General features: G+C 43.7%; 1 protein-coding gene across 1 annotated transcript in view; it reads right to left on the bottom strand.

Annotated features, from left to right (window-relative positions):
• LOC126355825 (peroxidase-like) overlaps positions 1-15,443 on the bottom strand; it is a 245,725-nt gene that overhangs the window by 113,579 nt on the left and 116,703 nt on the right. Inside the window, exon 3 of the mRNA XM_050006275.1 lies at positions 8,826-9,045. Within this exon, the coding sequence (XP_049862232.1) occupies positions 8,826-9,045 (220 nt within the window). The remainder of the gene's footprint in view (positions 1-8,825; positions 9,046-15,443) is intronic.

Here is a 15,443-nt window from a genome sequence, read left to right as displayed (position 1 = left end):
CCTAACTCATCTATAAATATCGGCTCGACACCAACAGTACTTCACAATCTGGTTGGGGTCCATTCGGCGAGTATGCGTAACAACACAGCTTGCAGAACCTGAAGAAGACGACTGGGCTGGTCATCGAAACGTGCATGAAATTGAGTCTGCTGTACCCCGAAAACATACCATTAATAACAATAATAAATAATAATCATCATTATTCTGAACTCATCGATAATGTCCTGTGAAATTGTGAGGGGTGTCACAGTAGTTAATTCAGTAATTAGTATTCAGAGGAGAGTACTTTAAATGCTAGTCCGTTTATCCATGTTCCATTTAAACTATGCTGGCTTTGAAGTCCACTGCTACATTAGTGGGGTCTAGCAGACCCCACAATTTAAAAATCAGAACGAAGTTTGGGAAAACAGCCTCGATTATTTATTGCAATAAGTATGTACGAATCGTAATTTTCATATAAAAAGCACAAAAAGGGACAAATAAAAAACCACATGTTTGCAGAGGTTTTATTTTTCTGTCAACATTTCACACACACACTTCATATTTTAATTTTCTTTGTGCATTTCCTTTGTGCCTCTTGAAGTTTACTTATATCTAAAAATGAGCTTATGCTCCTTCCTGAACTTTTCACTATTTGCTCTTATTTTGCTACATGTAAGTTAAAATACAATATTTAACAAGCGATATTTAACAATATTTAACAAGCAAATACCAAGCTTCAATGTTCCCAGCAACACCCTGCAGTTGCGGAATTTAACAGAAGTATTTTAAGATTTTTACATCACTTCCAATTAGGAATTTTTCTATAGTACAAGTTTAGATTTGGATTTTTGCCTTTCTTGTCTTCAGGAAACACCTGAAGGTTCATACGACTCATATTCATGATTACCTGCGACCTGCAGCACTTTTGATCTTCATAACTGCAAAAGTGTGAATCACTGAGAATCATTTTCAGAGTCTGTAAGCGACCTGCCAGATCGCGAAATCACATAGCCTAAAACATCTTGCCAATGGAAACTTTTATAAGAAAGATTTTGCGAAGTGGGGCAAGTGGAGGAAGGAAAGGTGTACACCTTCATTCTGTTTGGGTCCAAATTGAAAAATTTTCTGATATTTCACCTTTTAAGAGTAATAATGAAGAACACTTCCTTCAGTGTTCAAATAAAACATTAACTGCTGACGATTTACCCTGCTTTGCACAGGTAGCAGTAAGTAATTATAGCCATATGACTTGTCTGGTGTAGCAGTAATGAATTATAGATTTTAACCTTCCTCGAGAATCAGTCTGTCTGTTAATGAAAGCTGCATCAAAATCCCTACAGTAGCTCATGCGATTAGTCTTTATATTCCGACAAACCTTCTTTGTTAATCAGTGTATCTGTTAGTGGAAAATGCATCAAAATCCCTGCAGTATGTACTGAGATTAGACTTGACATACAGACTTGAATTCATCTGCGTTCAGTCAATTTGCACAAAATAGTTATAAATCTTCCTTTTCAATCAGTATATCAGTTAACTTTCACATACTCAGAAGAAAAACGCAATGGGGCGATGGCTTTAATTTAGAATATGTAGAGGTAGGTACGTATAAATTCTGGTCAGGCTTCACCGCTCTCTGTGACTATTATTCTGCTTTCCCAACCAGATACCACCTCCTCCATAATCGATCGGTTGCACTGTTATGAATCCTTCAGCACCACAGTTGTGAACATAACCTAAAATCAACAGACAGAGTTGCCTGATCAGACCTATTGTAAGTTCTCAGAGCAGCCCAACTTACAATATCAGCAAGAAACTGAATTTGGTTTATAGCAACATGTACAGATTTGCAGAGACACACTCAGTACAAAATGAATTAATGAATGGTATAAATGACATACAGATTCCAAAGACAACTAAGCTCGCATTATTTGACACCACTAACCTTTACACAAATGTAACTGTCAACGAAACAATAGAAAGTATTAACAATGACTTGCTTAAGCATAAATCTTGACTTAACTAGAAATATTTGAGTACATCGATTTGTTAACACTAGTACTATCACACACCTACTTTTCATTTACCAACAGAAAGATGGCCTAGCTATGGGCAACTGCCACGCTAGTCTACTTGCTGACATTTTCATAAACAATTTAAAAGTAAGTTATTTAAAGAAATCCGCCAGATAGTTAATAAAGGTGATGTATTATAAAGGATATGTAGATCAGATATTAATTTTATTTTGTGACACAACAAAAAAAAAATGAGGACCTTGCAAAAGAAATGAATAAAGTAAAACAGAATATTATCTTCATGTAGGAACACCACGCAGTAAAAGATTTAAATATCCTCGATTACCAAAGTAGCTTCAATAACAGATATAAATTTCAAGTCTACAGGAAACCAACATACACAAATGCCACAATCAATAAAACCTCATGCCACTCAGATAAGTACTAATTGGCTTCATATACAGCAATGCTCAAAAGAAAGCACAAAGTCTCATTATAAGCTGCTGACCAAAGTGATGAACCAACACTTAATAGATTCAATTGTTTACTATAATAACTACATTCCAAAACAAATTGAAGAGCTGAATATTGAAATTAATTCTCACATATTCAATCAAAAAGACAAACCAACATCAAATAACAACACAGCCTAACTAACATCCAAATGTGTGAGCAAGCACTTTTTAGGAAAACTGTAGTTTAAAGTATCAAACTTTTTCTGAGGAACAAATATCAGAATAACTAAATGAAGGACAAAGCCATCCTAATATTAACAATAACAGTAAGTCATACAATCTATCAGAAATGCACAAACTTAACTTCATTTCATCTTCGAAGATATACATTGGCCAAAAAGGAAGAAATTTCAGTATACGATTCTGATAATACATGGATGCTCTTCACTTTAAGGGACTTAAAGGAACTTAAGCAAATCCACATTTGCCTTATATATAGCTGAAGACGAACGTTAAGTGACAGACGTAGCACACAATGTACAAGAGCTTCACTTGGCCAACAAAGGTAAAAGAATGAACCTACTCGAGGAAATTTAAATTTATTGTCACAAATGTGCATCCTGAGATGACATTATACACGACCTGTGGTACTCAACAAAGTGCTTCTAAGATACTACCATAATTATTTATATGACTGTTGTCATATCTTTTACGAGCCCATCCAGGCGAACATTAACTAAACTGACAAACTGCAGGTACCGATTCCTGACTGGAAATGGAGGAAAGATGGTCCTGTGAAGATGTGTCCAGAGAAGGACGGTAAACGTGCAACAGCAACAAATCGTCCCAGAACACAGTAAAGAGCAGCACTGCGTCAAAATCACAACAGACGATCAAAGGGTCTCCAAGGGATTTCCAGTGGAAGGGATTGCATTTGTTATGTTTTTGTTGTGGTCTTCAGTCCTGAGACTTGTTTGATGCAGCTCTCCATGCTACTCTATCCTGTGCAAGCTTCTTCATCTCCCAGTAACTACTGCAACCTACATCCTTCTGAATCTGCTTAGTGTATTCATCGCTTGGTCTCCCTCTACGATTTTTACCCTCCACGCTGCCCTCCAATACTAAATTGGTGATTCCTTGATGCCTCAAAACATGTCCTACCAACCGATCCCTTCTTCTGGTCAAGTTGTGCCACAAACTTCTCTTCTCCCCAATTCTATTCAGTACTTCCTCATTAGTTATGTGATCTACCCATCTAATCTTCAGCATTCTTCTGTAGCACCACATTTCGAAAGCTTCTATTCTCTTCTTGTCCAAACTATTTATCGTCCATGTTTCACTTCCATACATGGCCGCACTTTCAGAAAAGACTTCCTGACACTTAAACCTATACTCGATGTTAACAAATTTCTCTTCTTCAGAAACGCTTTCCTTGCCATTGGCAGTCTACATTTTATATTCTCTCCACTTCGACCATCATCAGTTATTTTGCTCCCCAAACAGCAAAACTCCTTTACTACTTTAAGTGTCTCATTTCCTAATGTAATTCCCTCAGCATCACCCGACTTAATTCGACTACATTACATTATCCTCGTTTTGCTTTTGTTGATGTTCATCTTATATCCTCCTTTCAAGACACTGTCCATTCCGTTCAACTGCTCTTCCAAGTCCTTTACTATCTCTGACTGAATTACAATGTCATCGGCAAACCTCAAAGTTTTTATTTCTTCTCCATGGATTTTAATACCTACTTCGAACTTTTCTTTTGTTTCCTTTATTGCTTGCTCAGTATACAGATTGAATAACATCAGGGAGAGGCTACAACCCTGTCTCACTCCCTTCCCAACCACTGCTTCCCTTTCATGTCCCCCGACTCTTATAACTGCCATCTGGTTTCCGTACAAATTGTAAATAGCCTTTCGCTCCCTGTGTTTTACCCCTGCCACCTTCAAAATTTGAAAGAGAGTATTCCAGTCAACATTGTCAAAAGCTTTCTCTAAGTCTACAAATGCTAGAAACATAGATTTGCCTTTCCTTAATCTTTCTTCAAAGACAAGTCGTAAGGTCAGTATTGCGTCACGTGTTCCTGTATTTCTACGGAATCCAAACTGATCGTCCCTGAGGTCGGCTTCTACTAGTTTTTTCCATTCGTCTTTAAAGAATTTGTGTTAGTATTTTGCAGCTGTGGCTTATTAAACTGATAGTTCGGTAATTTTCACATCTGTCAACACCTGCTTTCTTTGGGATTTGAATTATTACATTCTTCTTGAAGGCTGAGGGTATTTCGCCTGTCTCATACATCTTGCTCACCAGCTGGTAGAGTTTTGTCAAGACTGGCTCTCCCAAGGCTGTCAGTAGTTCTAATGGAATGTTGTCTACTCCGGGGGCCTTGTTTCGACTCAGGTCTTTCAGTGATCTGTCAAACTCTTCACGCAGTATCGTATTTCGCATTTCATCTTCATCTACATCATCTTCCATTTGCATAATATTGTCCTCAAGTACATCGCCCTGGTATAGACCCTCTATAAACTCCTTCAACCTTTCTACTTTCCCTTCTTTGCTTAGAACTGGGTTTCCATCTGAGGCCTTGATGTTCATACAAGTGGTTCTCTTATCTCCAAAGGTCTCTTTAATTTTCCTGTAATTTATTTTCATGTAGGATACATATAATCGTACTGTGACTCACATCATGTTGGCGGGCCACTTGTCTGGACTCGTAGTGCGGTTCGTCTTAACGTCCTGTGGAACACGATCCTCCAAATCTGTTGTTCGCAAAATGCGCCGCCTCTCTGCATATTCGTCTGTCTGAAAGGACCCATGATCACACGAACGTCCGGAAAGAGCTTGAAATGTTGTGTAATGCGGTTGGAGTCTGTGAGAGTAGTTGCTTTTCTACAGCCGTGCTGCGTCTCAAACGTTTGCATGTGCTTAGCCGTACGCAACACCAACTCTGCTTGTCCCCGACATGAATATCAGACCATTCAGCTGCTTACAAAGCGCTACGTCAATCACACAGCTTGCAACACACAAGGAACACAGGTTACGTGGTCAGAGACACTGTCATTCGTCAGCCCCGTCTATCGTGGCAATAATAACGCATTTTGAGGGCACATGTTCATAGGACCTTTCTTCCTCCATTTACAGTCAGGAATCAGTGCCTACAGTGTGCCAGTTTTGTTAATCTTCACTCTGTATAGCAACTCTGCAGGACGTAAGTCAGCTGGTCTTCTCCTATCGATTATAAATGTCCCTCCAGAAATGGTAGCCGACATGAAAGTTCCGAAATGAGTTTCTGAAAGCGCAAATGGTTCAAATGGCTCTGTTAGGTTTAAGTAGTTCTAAGTTCTAGGGGACTGAACAGGCAGAAGTCAAGTCCCCTAGTGCTCAGAGCCATTTGAACCATTTTGCAAAACTTCGCCAGGCTTAGGGATTTTGCTTTCTTTTAAATTAGGCATGTTATTTTCGCTGCTTCTGCAACAGCTATCTGATCCGTTTTGTGTACCACGGGGGATCAGTACCATCACTTATTAATTTATGTGATATACACTCCTGGAAATGGAAAAAAGAACACATTGACACCGGTGTGTCAGACCCACCATACTTGCTCCGGACACTGCGAGAGGGCTGTACAAGCAATGATCACACGCACGGCACAGCGGACACACCAGGAACCGCGGTGTCGGCCGTCGAATGGCGCTAGCTGCGCAGCATTTGTGCACCGCCGCCGTCAGTGTCAGCCAGTTTGCCGTGGCGTACGGAGCTCCATCGCAGTCTTTAACACTGGTAGCATGCCGCGACAGCGTGGACGTGAACCGTATGTGCAGTTGACGGACTTTGAGCGAGGGCGTATAGTGGGCATGCGGGAGGCCGGGTGGACGTACCGCCGAATTGCTCAACACGTGGGGCGTGAGGTCTCCACAGTACATCGATGTTGTCGCCAGTGGTCGGCGGAAGGTGCACGTGCCCGTCGAACTGGGATCGGACCGCAGCGACGCACGGATGCACGCCAAGACCGTAGGATCCTACGCAGTGCCGTAGGGGACCGCACCGCCACTTCCCAGCAAATTAGGGACACTTGCTCCGGACACTGCGAGAGGGCTGTACAAGCAATGATCACACGCACGGCACAGCGGACACACCAGGAACCGCGGTGTCGGCCGTCGAATGGCGCTAGCTGCGCAGCATTTGTGCACCGCCGCCGTCAGTGTCAGCCAGTTTGCCGTGGCGTACGGAGCTCCATCGCAGTCTTTAACACTGGTAGCATGCCGCGACAGCGTGGACGTGAACCGTATGTGCAGTTGACGGACTTTGAGCGAGGGCGTATAGTGGGCATGCGGGAGGCCGGGTGGACGTACCGCCGAATTGCTCAACACGTGGGGCGTGAGGTCTCCACAGTACATCGATGTTGTCGCCAGTGGTCGGCGGAAGGTGCACGTGCCCGTCGAACTGGGATCGGACCGCAGCGACGCACGGATGCACGCCAAGACCGTAGGATCCTACGCAGTGCCGTAGGGGACCGCACCGCCACTTCCCAGCAAATTAGGGACACTGTTGCTCCTGGGGTATCGGCGAGGACCATTCGCAACCGTCTCCATGAAGCTGGGCTACGGTCCCGCACACCGTTAGGCCGTCTTCCGCTCACGCCCAAACATCGTGCAGCCCGCCTCCAGTGGTGTCGCGACAGGCGTGAATGGAGGGACGAATGGAGACGTGTCGTCTTCAGCGATGAGAATCGCTTCTGCCTTGGTGCCAATGATGGTCATATGCGTGTTTGGCGCCGTGCAGGTGAGCGCCACAATCAGGACTGCATACGACCGAGGCACACAGGGCCAACACCCGGCATCATGGTGTGGGGAGCGATCTCCTACACTGGCCGTACACCTCTGGTGATCGTCGAGGGGACACTGAATAGTGCACGGTACATCCAAACCGTCATCGAACCCATCGTTCTACCATTCCTAGACCGGCAAGGGAACTTGCTGTTCCAACAGGACAATGCACATCCGCATGTATCCCGTGCTCTAGAAGGTGTAAGTCAACTACCCTGGCCAGCAAGATCTCCGGATCTGCCCCCCATTGAGCATGTTTGGGACTGGATGAAGCGTCGTCTCACGCGGTCTGCACGTCCAGCACGAACACTGGTCCAACTGAGGCGCCAGGTGGAAATGGCATGGCAAGCCGTTCCACAGGACTACATCCAGCATCTCTACGATCGTCTCCATGGGAGAATAGCAGCCTGCATTGCTGCGAAAGGTGGATATACACTGTACTAGTGCCGACATTGTGCATGCTCTGTTGCCTGTGTCTATGTGCCTGTGGTTCTGTCAGTGTGATCATGTGATGTATCTGACCCCAGGAATGTGTCAATAAAGTTTCCCCTTCCTGGGACAATGAATTCACGGAGTTCTTATTTCAATTTCCAGGAGTGTATATCTCTCATTTGCTGTCGATATTATCTCTTTGAGATCATTCCACAACTTTTCTTCGCTTACATGATCAGATCGGAAGAAGTGCAGATTGTTACTTAAAAAGGCGTTGAGAGCATTCTGATCAGCTTTTTTAAATAGATATACTTTGCGTTTCTTTTTGATGGTTGTAGGAAGTACGGTTTTCAGCCTAGCATGGCACGCACAAGGTGCTGCCGCCCATTTGTTGCTCAGTGGCTGGATAGTTACCAAAGCCAGGGAAGTGTCTGGACAACCAACTGCAAGGATTGTGTTTTGCTCTGGAAAGTACGTCTGGGCACAGCCCTCGCGATAAAAACGAACGTTTTTCTCGTCCAGTTCCAAATTACAATGTGTTCCATACATAAAACAATATGAGTCATATAGTCGCCTCCAAATTGCAAACATTAGAAAGTCTACTAGGAATCGGGTGAAGTCTCTGCAGTCATGGACTGTGCGGCTGGTCCCGGCGGAGGTTTGAGTCCTCCATCGGGCAAGGGTGTGTGTGTTTGTCCTTAGCATAATTTAGGTTATGTAGTGTGTAATCTTGGGGACTAATGACCTTGGCAGTTAAGTCCCATAAGATTTCACACACACACACAATCGGGTTAAGTCTATGTTTTCCTTCTTGTTTCCAGTGTCAGAACTGTCTTTGACTATCTTGTACAGATGGCTCTGACGTTTTTGGTCAGAACTGGTAATTGAATTATTTTTTCAAAGTTGAGACCAGTATGTTCGTGGATGTTTGACAAAAACTGGGTGTCAGGTTGGATGTCTCGAACTAGCATTCCGTAAATCTGCACCGTTATTGGGCTTGAAACATACACTCTGCGGTAACTTGATTCTAGGAACAGCTTGGAGCAAGAGCTGCTGTGGAGACTGAGGAAGCTTTAGTAAGATGTGACTTGTGAGAGGCAGAGATGTGCACTCACAGGCTGGAGATGTGGGCGACCAGCTGCCTGGCTCGCCTCCTGACGCTGGCGGCGCGCTGCAGCAGCTGGCGCACCTCCGGGGAGTCCGGCAGCGCCTGGTGGCCGGCGAACACCAGGCCGTCAGCCGTGTCCGAGCTGGGCGCAGACCGCGCCGACGCCGCGCCCTCGGGCTCCTCTTCATCATCAGCCCATGCCAGCCGCGACAGCTGCTCCACGTCAGCTGCACGTACAGGAAAAGAACAACTTGCTGTCATCGTACCTCTCAACAGAATGTCAACATAAGCTCACCGGACGCTATAAAGCCATTCCCTTAAAAGAGCACACTTTTGCTGTGGACCAGTGTTTCTAAACCTGGGGATAATTTCCCCATGAGGGCTAAAATGAAATGTTCTGAGGGATAAAAACTAAACGATTCGATTCTGTTTCACTCACGAAACTAAATTATTTTCAAAATATCATTGCTATTATCACTATTTTGTACGACTCTAATATTAAATATATAAGTTAGCAATTATTACTTCTTCGCAATTAATACTATGGAGGTTACAACTTCCTCACATAGTCCATCCACTAAACACATATACTGCGCTTCGTCCAGCACACCATTGATGATAAAAATGATACATATACACTGAAGCGCCAAAGAAACTGGTACAGCCGTGCGTATTCAAATACAGAGATATGTAAACAGGCAGCGTACAGCGCTGCGGTCGCAATCACCTATATAAGACAAGAAGTGTCTGGCGCAATTGTTAGGTCGGTTACTGCTACTACACTGGCAGGTTACCAAGATTTAAGTGACTTTGAACGTGGTGTTATAGTCGGCAAACGAGCGATGGGGCATAACAACTAAGAGGTAGGGGCGAAGTGGGGATTTTCCCCTACGACCATTTCAAGAGTGTACCGTGAATATCAGGAATCAGGTAAAACATCAAATCTCCAATGCTTTCGGCCGGAAAATGATCCTGCAAGATCGGGATCAACGACGAATGAAGAGAATCGTTCAACGTGACAGAAGTGCAACCCATTGCGCAAATTACTGCAGATTCTAATGCTGGGCCACCAACAAGTGTCAGAGTGTGAACCATTCAACGAAACATAATAGATATGGGCTTTCGGAGATGAAGGCCCACTCGTATCTACTTGATGACTGCACGACACAAAGCTTTACGCCTCGTCTGGGCCCGTCAACATCGACATTGGACTGTTTATGACTGGAAACATGTTCCCTGGTCGGATGAATCTCGTTTCAAATTGTATCGAGAGGATGAACGTCTACGGTATGGAGACAACCTCATGAATCCATGATCCCTGTGTGCGAATAGGGAACTGTTCAAGGTGGAGGAGGCTCTCTAATGGTATGGGATGTGTGTAGTTGGAGTGATATGGGACCTCTGATACGTCTAGATACGACTCTGACCGGTGACGCTTACGTAAGCATCCTGTCTGATCACCTGCATCCGTTCATGTCCATTGTGCATTCCGACGGACTTGGGCAATTCCAGCGGGACAATGCGACACCCCACACTTCCAGAATTGCTGCAGAGTGGTTCTAGGAAAACTCTTATGAGTTTAAGCACTTCCACTGGCTGCCAAACTCTCCAGAAATGATCTTATCTGTGATGCCTGGCAAAGTAGTGTTCAGGAGAGGTCTCCACCCCACTATACTCTTACGGGTTATGGACAGCCCTGCAGCAGTTATGGTTTCAATTCCCTCCAGCACTACTTTAGACATTAGTCGAGTCTATGCCACGTCGTACTGGGGCACTTCTGCTCGCGGGGGCCCTACAGGATATTAGGCAAGTGTACCAATTTCTTTGGCTCTTCAGTGTAGTACCTGCAGTAGAGCAGAAACTGTTTCATTACTTGCTTAGAAGCAGAGAAGTGAATTAATTAACAGCACGACACAGCGGTAACTACATAAGGGCTACTATAGGACTGTATACAGTTTCATTACTACTATTACTATTATTATTAGAATGGTTAGACACAAAGCATTAACAGGTTGAAGTCGTCCAGTTTCTGTTAGTTCAATATAAGGACTGCAGCAACGAAGTGATTTACCAACAGTAAGTATAGCGCACACATCTGAATTTGTTTCCTGTTAAATTGTGTTACAGTGTGCAGGTGAAGCAAGTACACAATGTAGAGGAGTAATGCAGGGGAAACATGTTTTGTATCAAGTGTGTACCCTTACTGTCGATGGATAGCTTTCTCTTCTGAGAAGGAGCTCTGGGTAGCACTTGTGATTCACCACGAACTCCTTCATTGCCTTTCCAACACACACACACACACACACACACACACACACACACACACACACACACAAGACTTAATATCATTCATCTTTCATCATTTTAAAAATAAAAGTGTTCCAAGAAAGGTCCTTCATTCTACAATTTAGTTCGATGCTTAAGTTTGAGATAAAGTTGGGGAGGGGGTCAACAGATGGCAGGGGATGGGGCGGGTGCTAGCTAATACCTGATTGTAATTAAGGGTAATGATCTAAGAAAAGTTAGGAACCAATGCTGTAGATGGTGTACACTTTATGTGATTCTGGAGCACTGATGTAAATCATGCAATGAAATTGCGTGCACTTAGCATTCGGTTGAATGGAAACAGTGTAATAAGGAGGCGTGACAGAATGGCATAAGCAGACTCCCCTGATTGGGCGCCCACGACCACACCGAAAGCCGAGAAACCCGATTTGTTGCCGTTTCAACGCAGACTGTCCAGTATGTCTACAAGGAATGTTTACCACTCACAGTCATGTAAGCCGGCCAAAGTGGCCGTGCGGGTCTAGGCGCTGCAGTCCGGAATCGCGAGACCACTACGGTCGCAGGTTCGAATCCTGCCTCGGGCATGGATGTGTGTGATGTCCTTAGGTTAGTTAGGTTTAACTAGTTCTACGTTCTAGGGGACTAATGACCACAGAAGTTGAGTCCCATAGTGCTCAGAGCCATTTGAACCACAGTCATGTAATATAATCCTAAACATATCCTAACCGACAGGGACTGGAGTCAACTGCCACGCCTTTTCACTAAAATTCGGTTTCAAACAAAACAGAAACTGCAATTCCACCTCAACCAGTTTCCGAGTAAAGATTACGAAGGGAAATACAATGCACAGTCAGAGCTGGGTACCTTGGTAAAGGTCACTACTCACAGTGTTATATAATGCGGAACGTCTCCAGTGGACCAGACAAAAAAAATGTTCAAATGTGTGTGAAATCCCATGGGACTTAACTGCTAAGGTCATCAGTCCTAAGCTTACACACTACTTAACCTAAATTATCCTAAGGACAAACACACACACCCATGCCCGAGGGAGGACTCGAGCCTCCACCGGGACCAGCCGCACAGTCCTTGACTGCAGCGCCTTAGACCGCTCGGCCCAGACAACACACAGAATGGCGGAGAATATTGGGGGTGGATGAGTCGTGACTTTACTTCTCAAATAACGTAAGGCGTGGAGTGCATTGATGAGACATTGAGGCGCTTAACAGACAGACTATAGGGTGTAGTTCATGTGAGAGGTGTTTTCCTTATCGTGACTTGGGTCAACTTATTCAGATTAGCGTGAACATGAACAGAGCTGTTCAGTTCACCTTATTAATGACCAACTGTCGCCTTTACTTCCACTTCCGCGTGATAAATATGCTGTGGATACTCCGATCTTCCTAGCCGACAGCAGTCGTGTTCACAAGGCTGAAAGCATTGGTTTGTCGAGTAATCAGGCACCTTATCACACACTGACTAGCCCCCTACGTCGCCTGTCCACAATCCCACAGAAAATATGTGGGGCTATTTGAAAAGGAGGGTAAACATGGTAATCAATATCCACGCAATTTGGTAGCTCTACGGGATCTAATGAGTGGCTTTAGCTGGATGTTCATACCGGAATAAACTTGTGGGTTCTCTTCCTCGCTGAATCAAGGACATTATGAGGGCTAGGGCCGGTATTACATCGCATTTGCGTGATGTTTCCTATGGATGATTACTATTTTGTCCAGTATGCAGATCTTTCAGACTAAAAATTTCTGCAAGATAAATTCTCTATGATTGGCACTCTGCCACATGGGCAGGTTTTTTTCCCCTGGAAATTTGTCTTGTACAGTGAAGAGCTGGCTACTGCCCGAAACACGGTACTTGCCTAGTTGTGTTCGTAACGTTCACTGAGTGCTTACCGTGTACTAGCCAGACGCTACAATTTTGCAAGGAGTGAGTGAGACGTTCCTGTGCATATGCAAATATCGCTGCAGACGCTTCTGTGGATTCCGTGAGTTTCTTTATTTACCCATAGGAGACAGTGTCTTAGTTTCTGGAAGTTTTGTTTGCAACTTCGCATTCACAAATAGTTTGATGATGTCTGAAATCGATAAAGAAAGTAAGAATTCCATCGTGGAAAGATGGGAACCGATGCTCATATCCTGAGGAAAAATCTCAAGTAAATGAGTGAAGCATTAAGAATGAAAATCTATAGACTTGGTTTTCGACAGTTTATGTATTTAATTGATCATTAATTCAATTAAGCCGCACAATTATTGTAAATACACCACTTCACTTCTCAGTCCCATTTTCCTCACTGTTCAACTCTAAGTGACTTTATACCTTGGGGAAACCAAGCTACTTCCGGAGCTCATCAGCGCCTCAACTCTACCGAGTGTTGACTGATTTTCCTGTAACGAAACTGTTCGCTCCGCGGCCGTAGCGTTTCGTCTGCTAGACATGCGACAGAAGAAATTGCAGCATCTTGTAAGAATGTCAGATGGCGTCAACGTTACAACTCTAACTGCAGACGTTGACCTACGTACCATAATGAAAGTAAGACAGATGATGTATGCTGCTAGGACGCATTCATAAAAGGCACTTTCCTCCAAGTGCGGTTTCCACTGAAGTGATACAATATGCGATGATACCTGATGCGATTCGCGATACAATGCAGAAACAACCCGCATACAAACTTAGTTGAAGCGACTTCGCAGGCCGGAGTGGCCTTGCGGTTCTAGGCGCTACAGTCTGGAACCGAGCGACCGCTGCGGTCGCAGGTTCGAATCCTGCCTCGGGCATGGATGTGTGTGATGTCCTTAGGTTAGTTAGGTTTAATTAGTTCTAAGCTCTAGGCGACTGATGACCTCAGAAATTAAGTCGTATAGTGCTCAGAGCCATTTGAACCATTTTTGAAGCGACTTGACTGATTAAGACTGGGACAACAATGAAACAACGCCGTCAAGTGTTTCTGTCACATCACTCGGCGCAACATGAAGTGCTGGTCGCTCCATGCAACAGTGTCACACCATGGATGGACAGAGGAGGGGAAAACCAAATTGTAAGTACCCAAATTTCCTGAAAAGGAACTGCTATTTGCGAATAAAGTAAAGCTATATCCATCTGTCTACTTAGTCTCTCAGTATATCTTTCACTATTTGCATAAAAAATTAAAAACCATTGGTCTTAGGTTCACCTGTGTTCTTCATTATGCAGTCTTTCTCATTCAGTCCTAAGGAAACTAACCACTGATAAAAAAGATTTTTTCACATTTTATAGTCTGGCATCACAGCTTCATAATGAACTGGATTTATTTTGGCTGGTAATGCTTCAACATTTAGTAAACCATAGCGCATATTTTGAAAAGTTTGCATTGAAAAACCTAGTATATCACCAGTTTGCATTTGGTGGACTTTAAATCATACATTGCTACATACGGAATGTAGCTAATACATGGAAATTATTTTTAATGTTGGATGGAGAGCTGTACCTCTTTCCAGTCTTCAGTACATATCTGATATACAGGGTGTTAGGGGGAAAGGACAGATACTGTGATAATTAGAACCTTAATATGTACCCACTTCACTGTCTAGTTGTTTTTATCTCCATCTAACAGTCTTCCTACAAACATGTTGCATAATCTACCCCCTGATGTTTTCTGAACGGTCTCAACTGCGCCGTGGAGTGGACTACGTTTGTCAGTATATACTATTCACTGTACATCCACACGTCAATAACTGACCTGCCGTTCGGGGGAAAATAAACATTAATGTCTTGCTTGATCCACACCAACTTGGAGGTACTAATCAACATAAAAACATACTACTCATAAAAGCTACAATTATTAAACTGCAAATAATGTAAATGCTGATGGACTGTGTCCCCAGTCATCAGTAGAAATATCTGCAATTACAACCCTGACACCCTGTATAGGTGAAGGTTGTCCTCTATGAGGTCAGCAGTGACACACCAAACATGAGCATGGAGCAATCTCATGTTTCTCTTTCTCACATGCAAATGTTGCCAATACAAGCTGAAGCATTCACTCACGTGTGTGCTTTCAGGTTGGGTAGATGTCTGCACATGTGCAGAGTTCACCGCCCACTGCTACACAGATCGAGCAACGCTTCTCTTGAATACACGTTAAGCTAAGTGGAATCATATGCTACCTTGTGAAATTGAACGGTTGTAGAAATACCTTCTTGTGATAAGTAACTTCTCAAAAGCAGCAACAGTAAGTCAAAAATTTTTGTCATTCTTTGTCTGAAAAGCTGATACTAGTTGTGTAAAAAGTTAAAACTGTCTGGATTAATTTGGTAGAATTCGTGAAATTTGTGTTCATCTCGAGAGA

The sequence above is a fragment of the Schistocerca gregaria genome, chromosome 1 (assembly GCF_023897955.1).
Source record: "Schistocerca gregaria isolate iqSchGreg1 chromosome 1, iqSchGreg1.2, whole genome shotgun sequence".
Taxonomy (NCBI): domain Eukaryota; kingdom Metazoa; phylum Arthropoda; class Insecta; order Orthoptera; family Acrididae; genus Schistocerca; species Schistocerca gregaria.
This window is presented reverse-complemented; position numbering and strand designations above follow the sequence as displayed.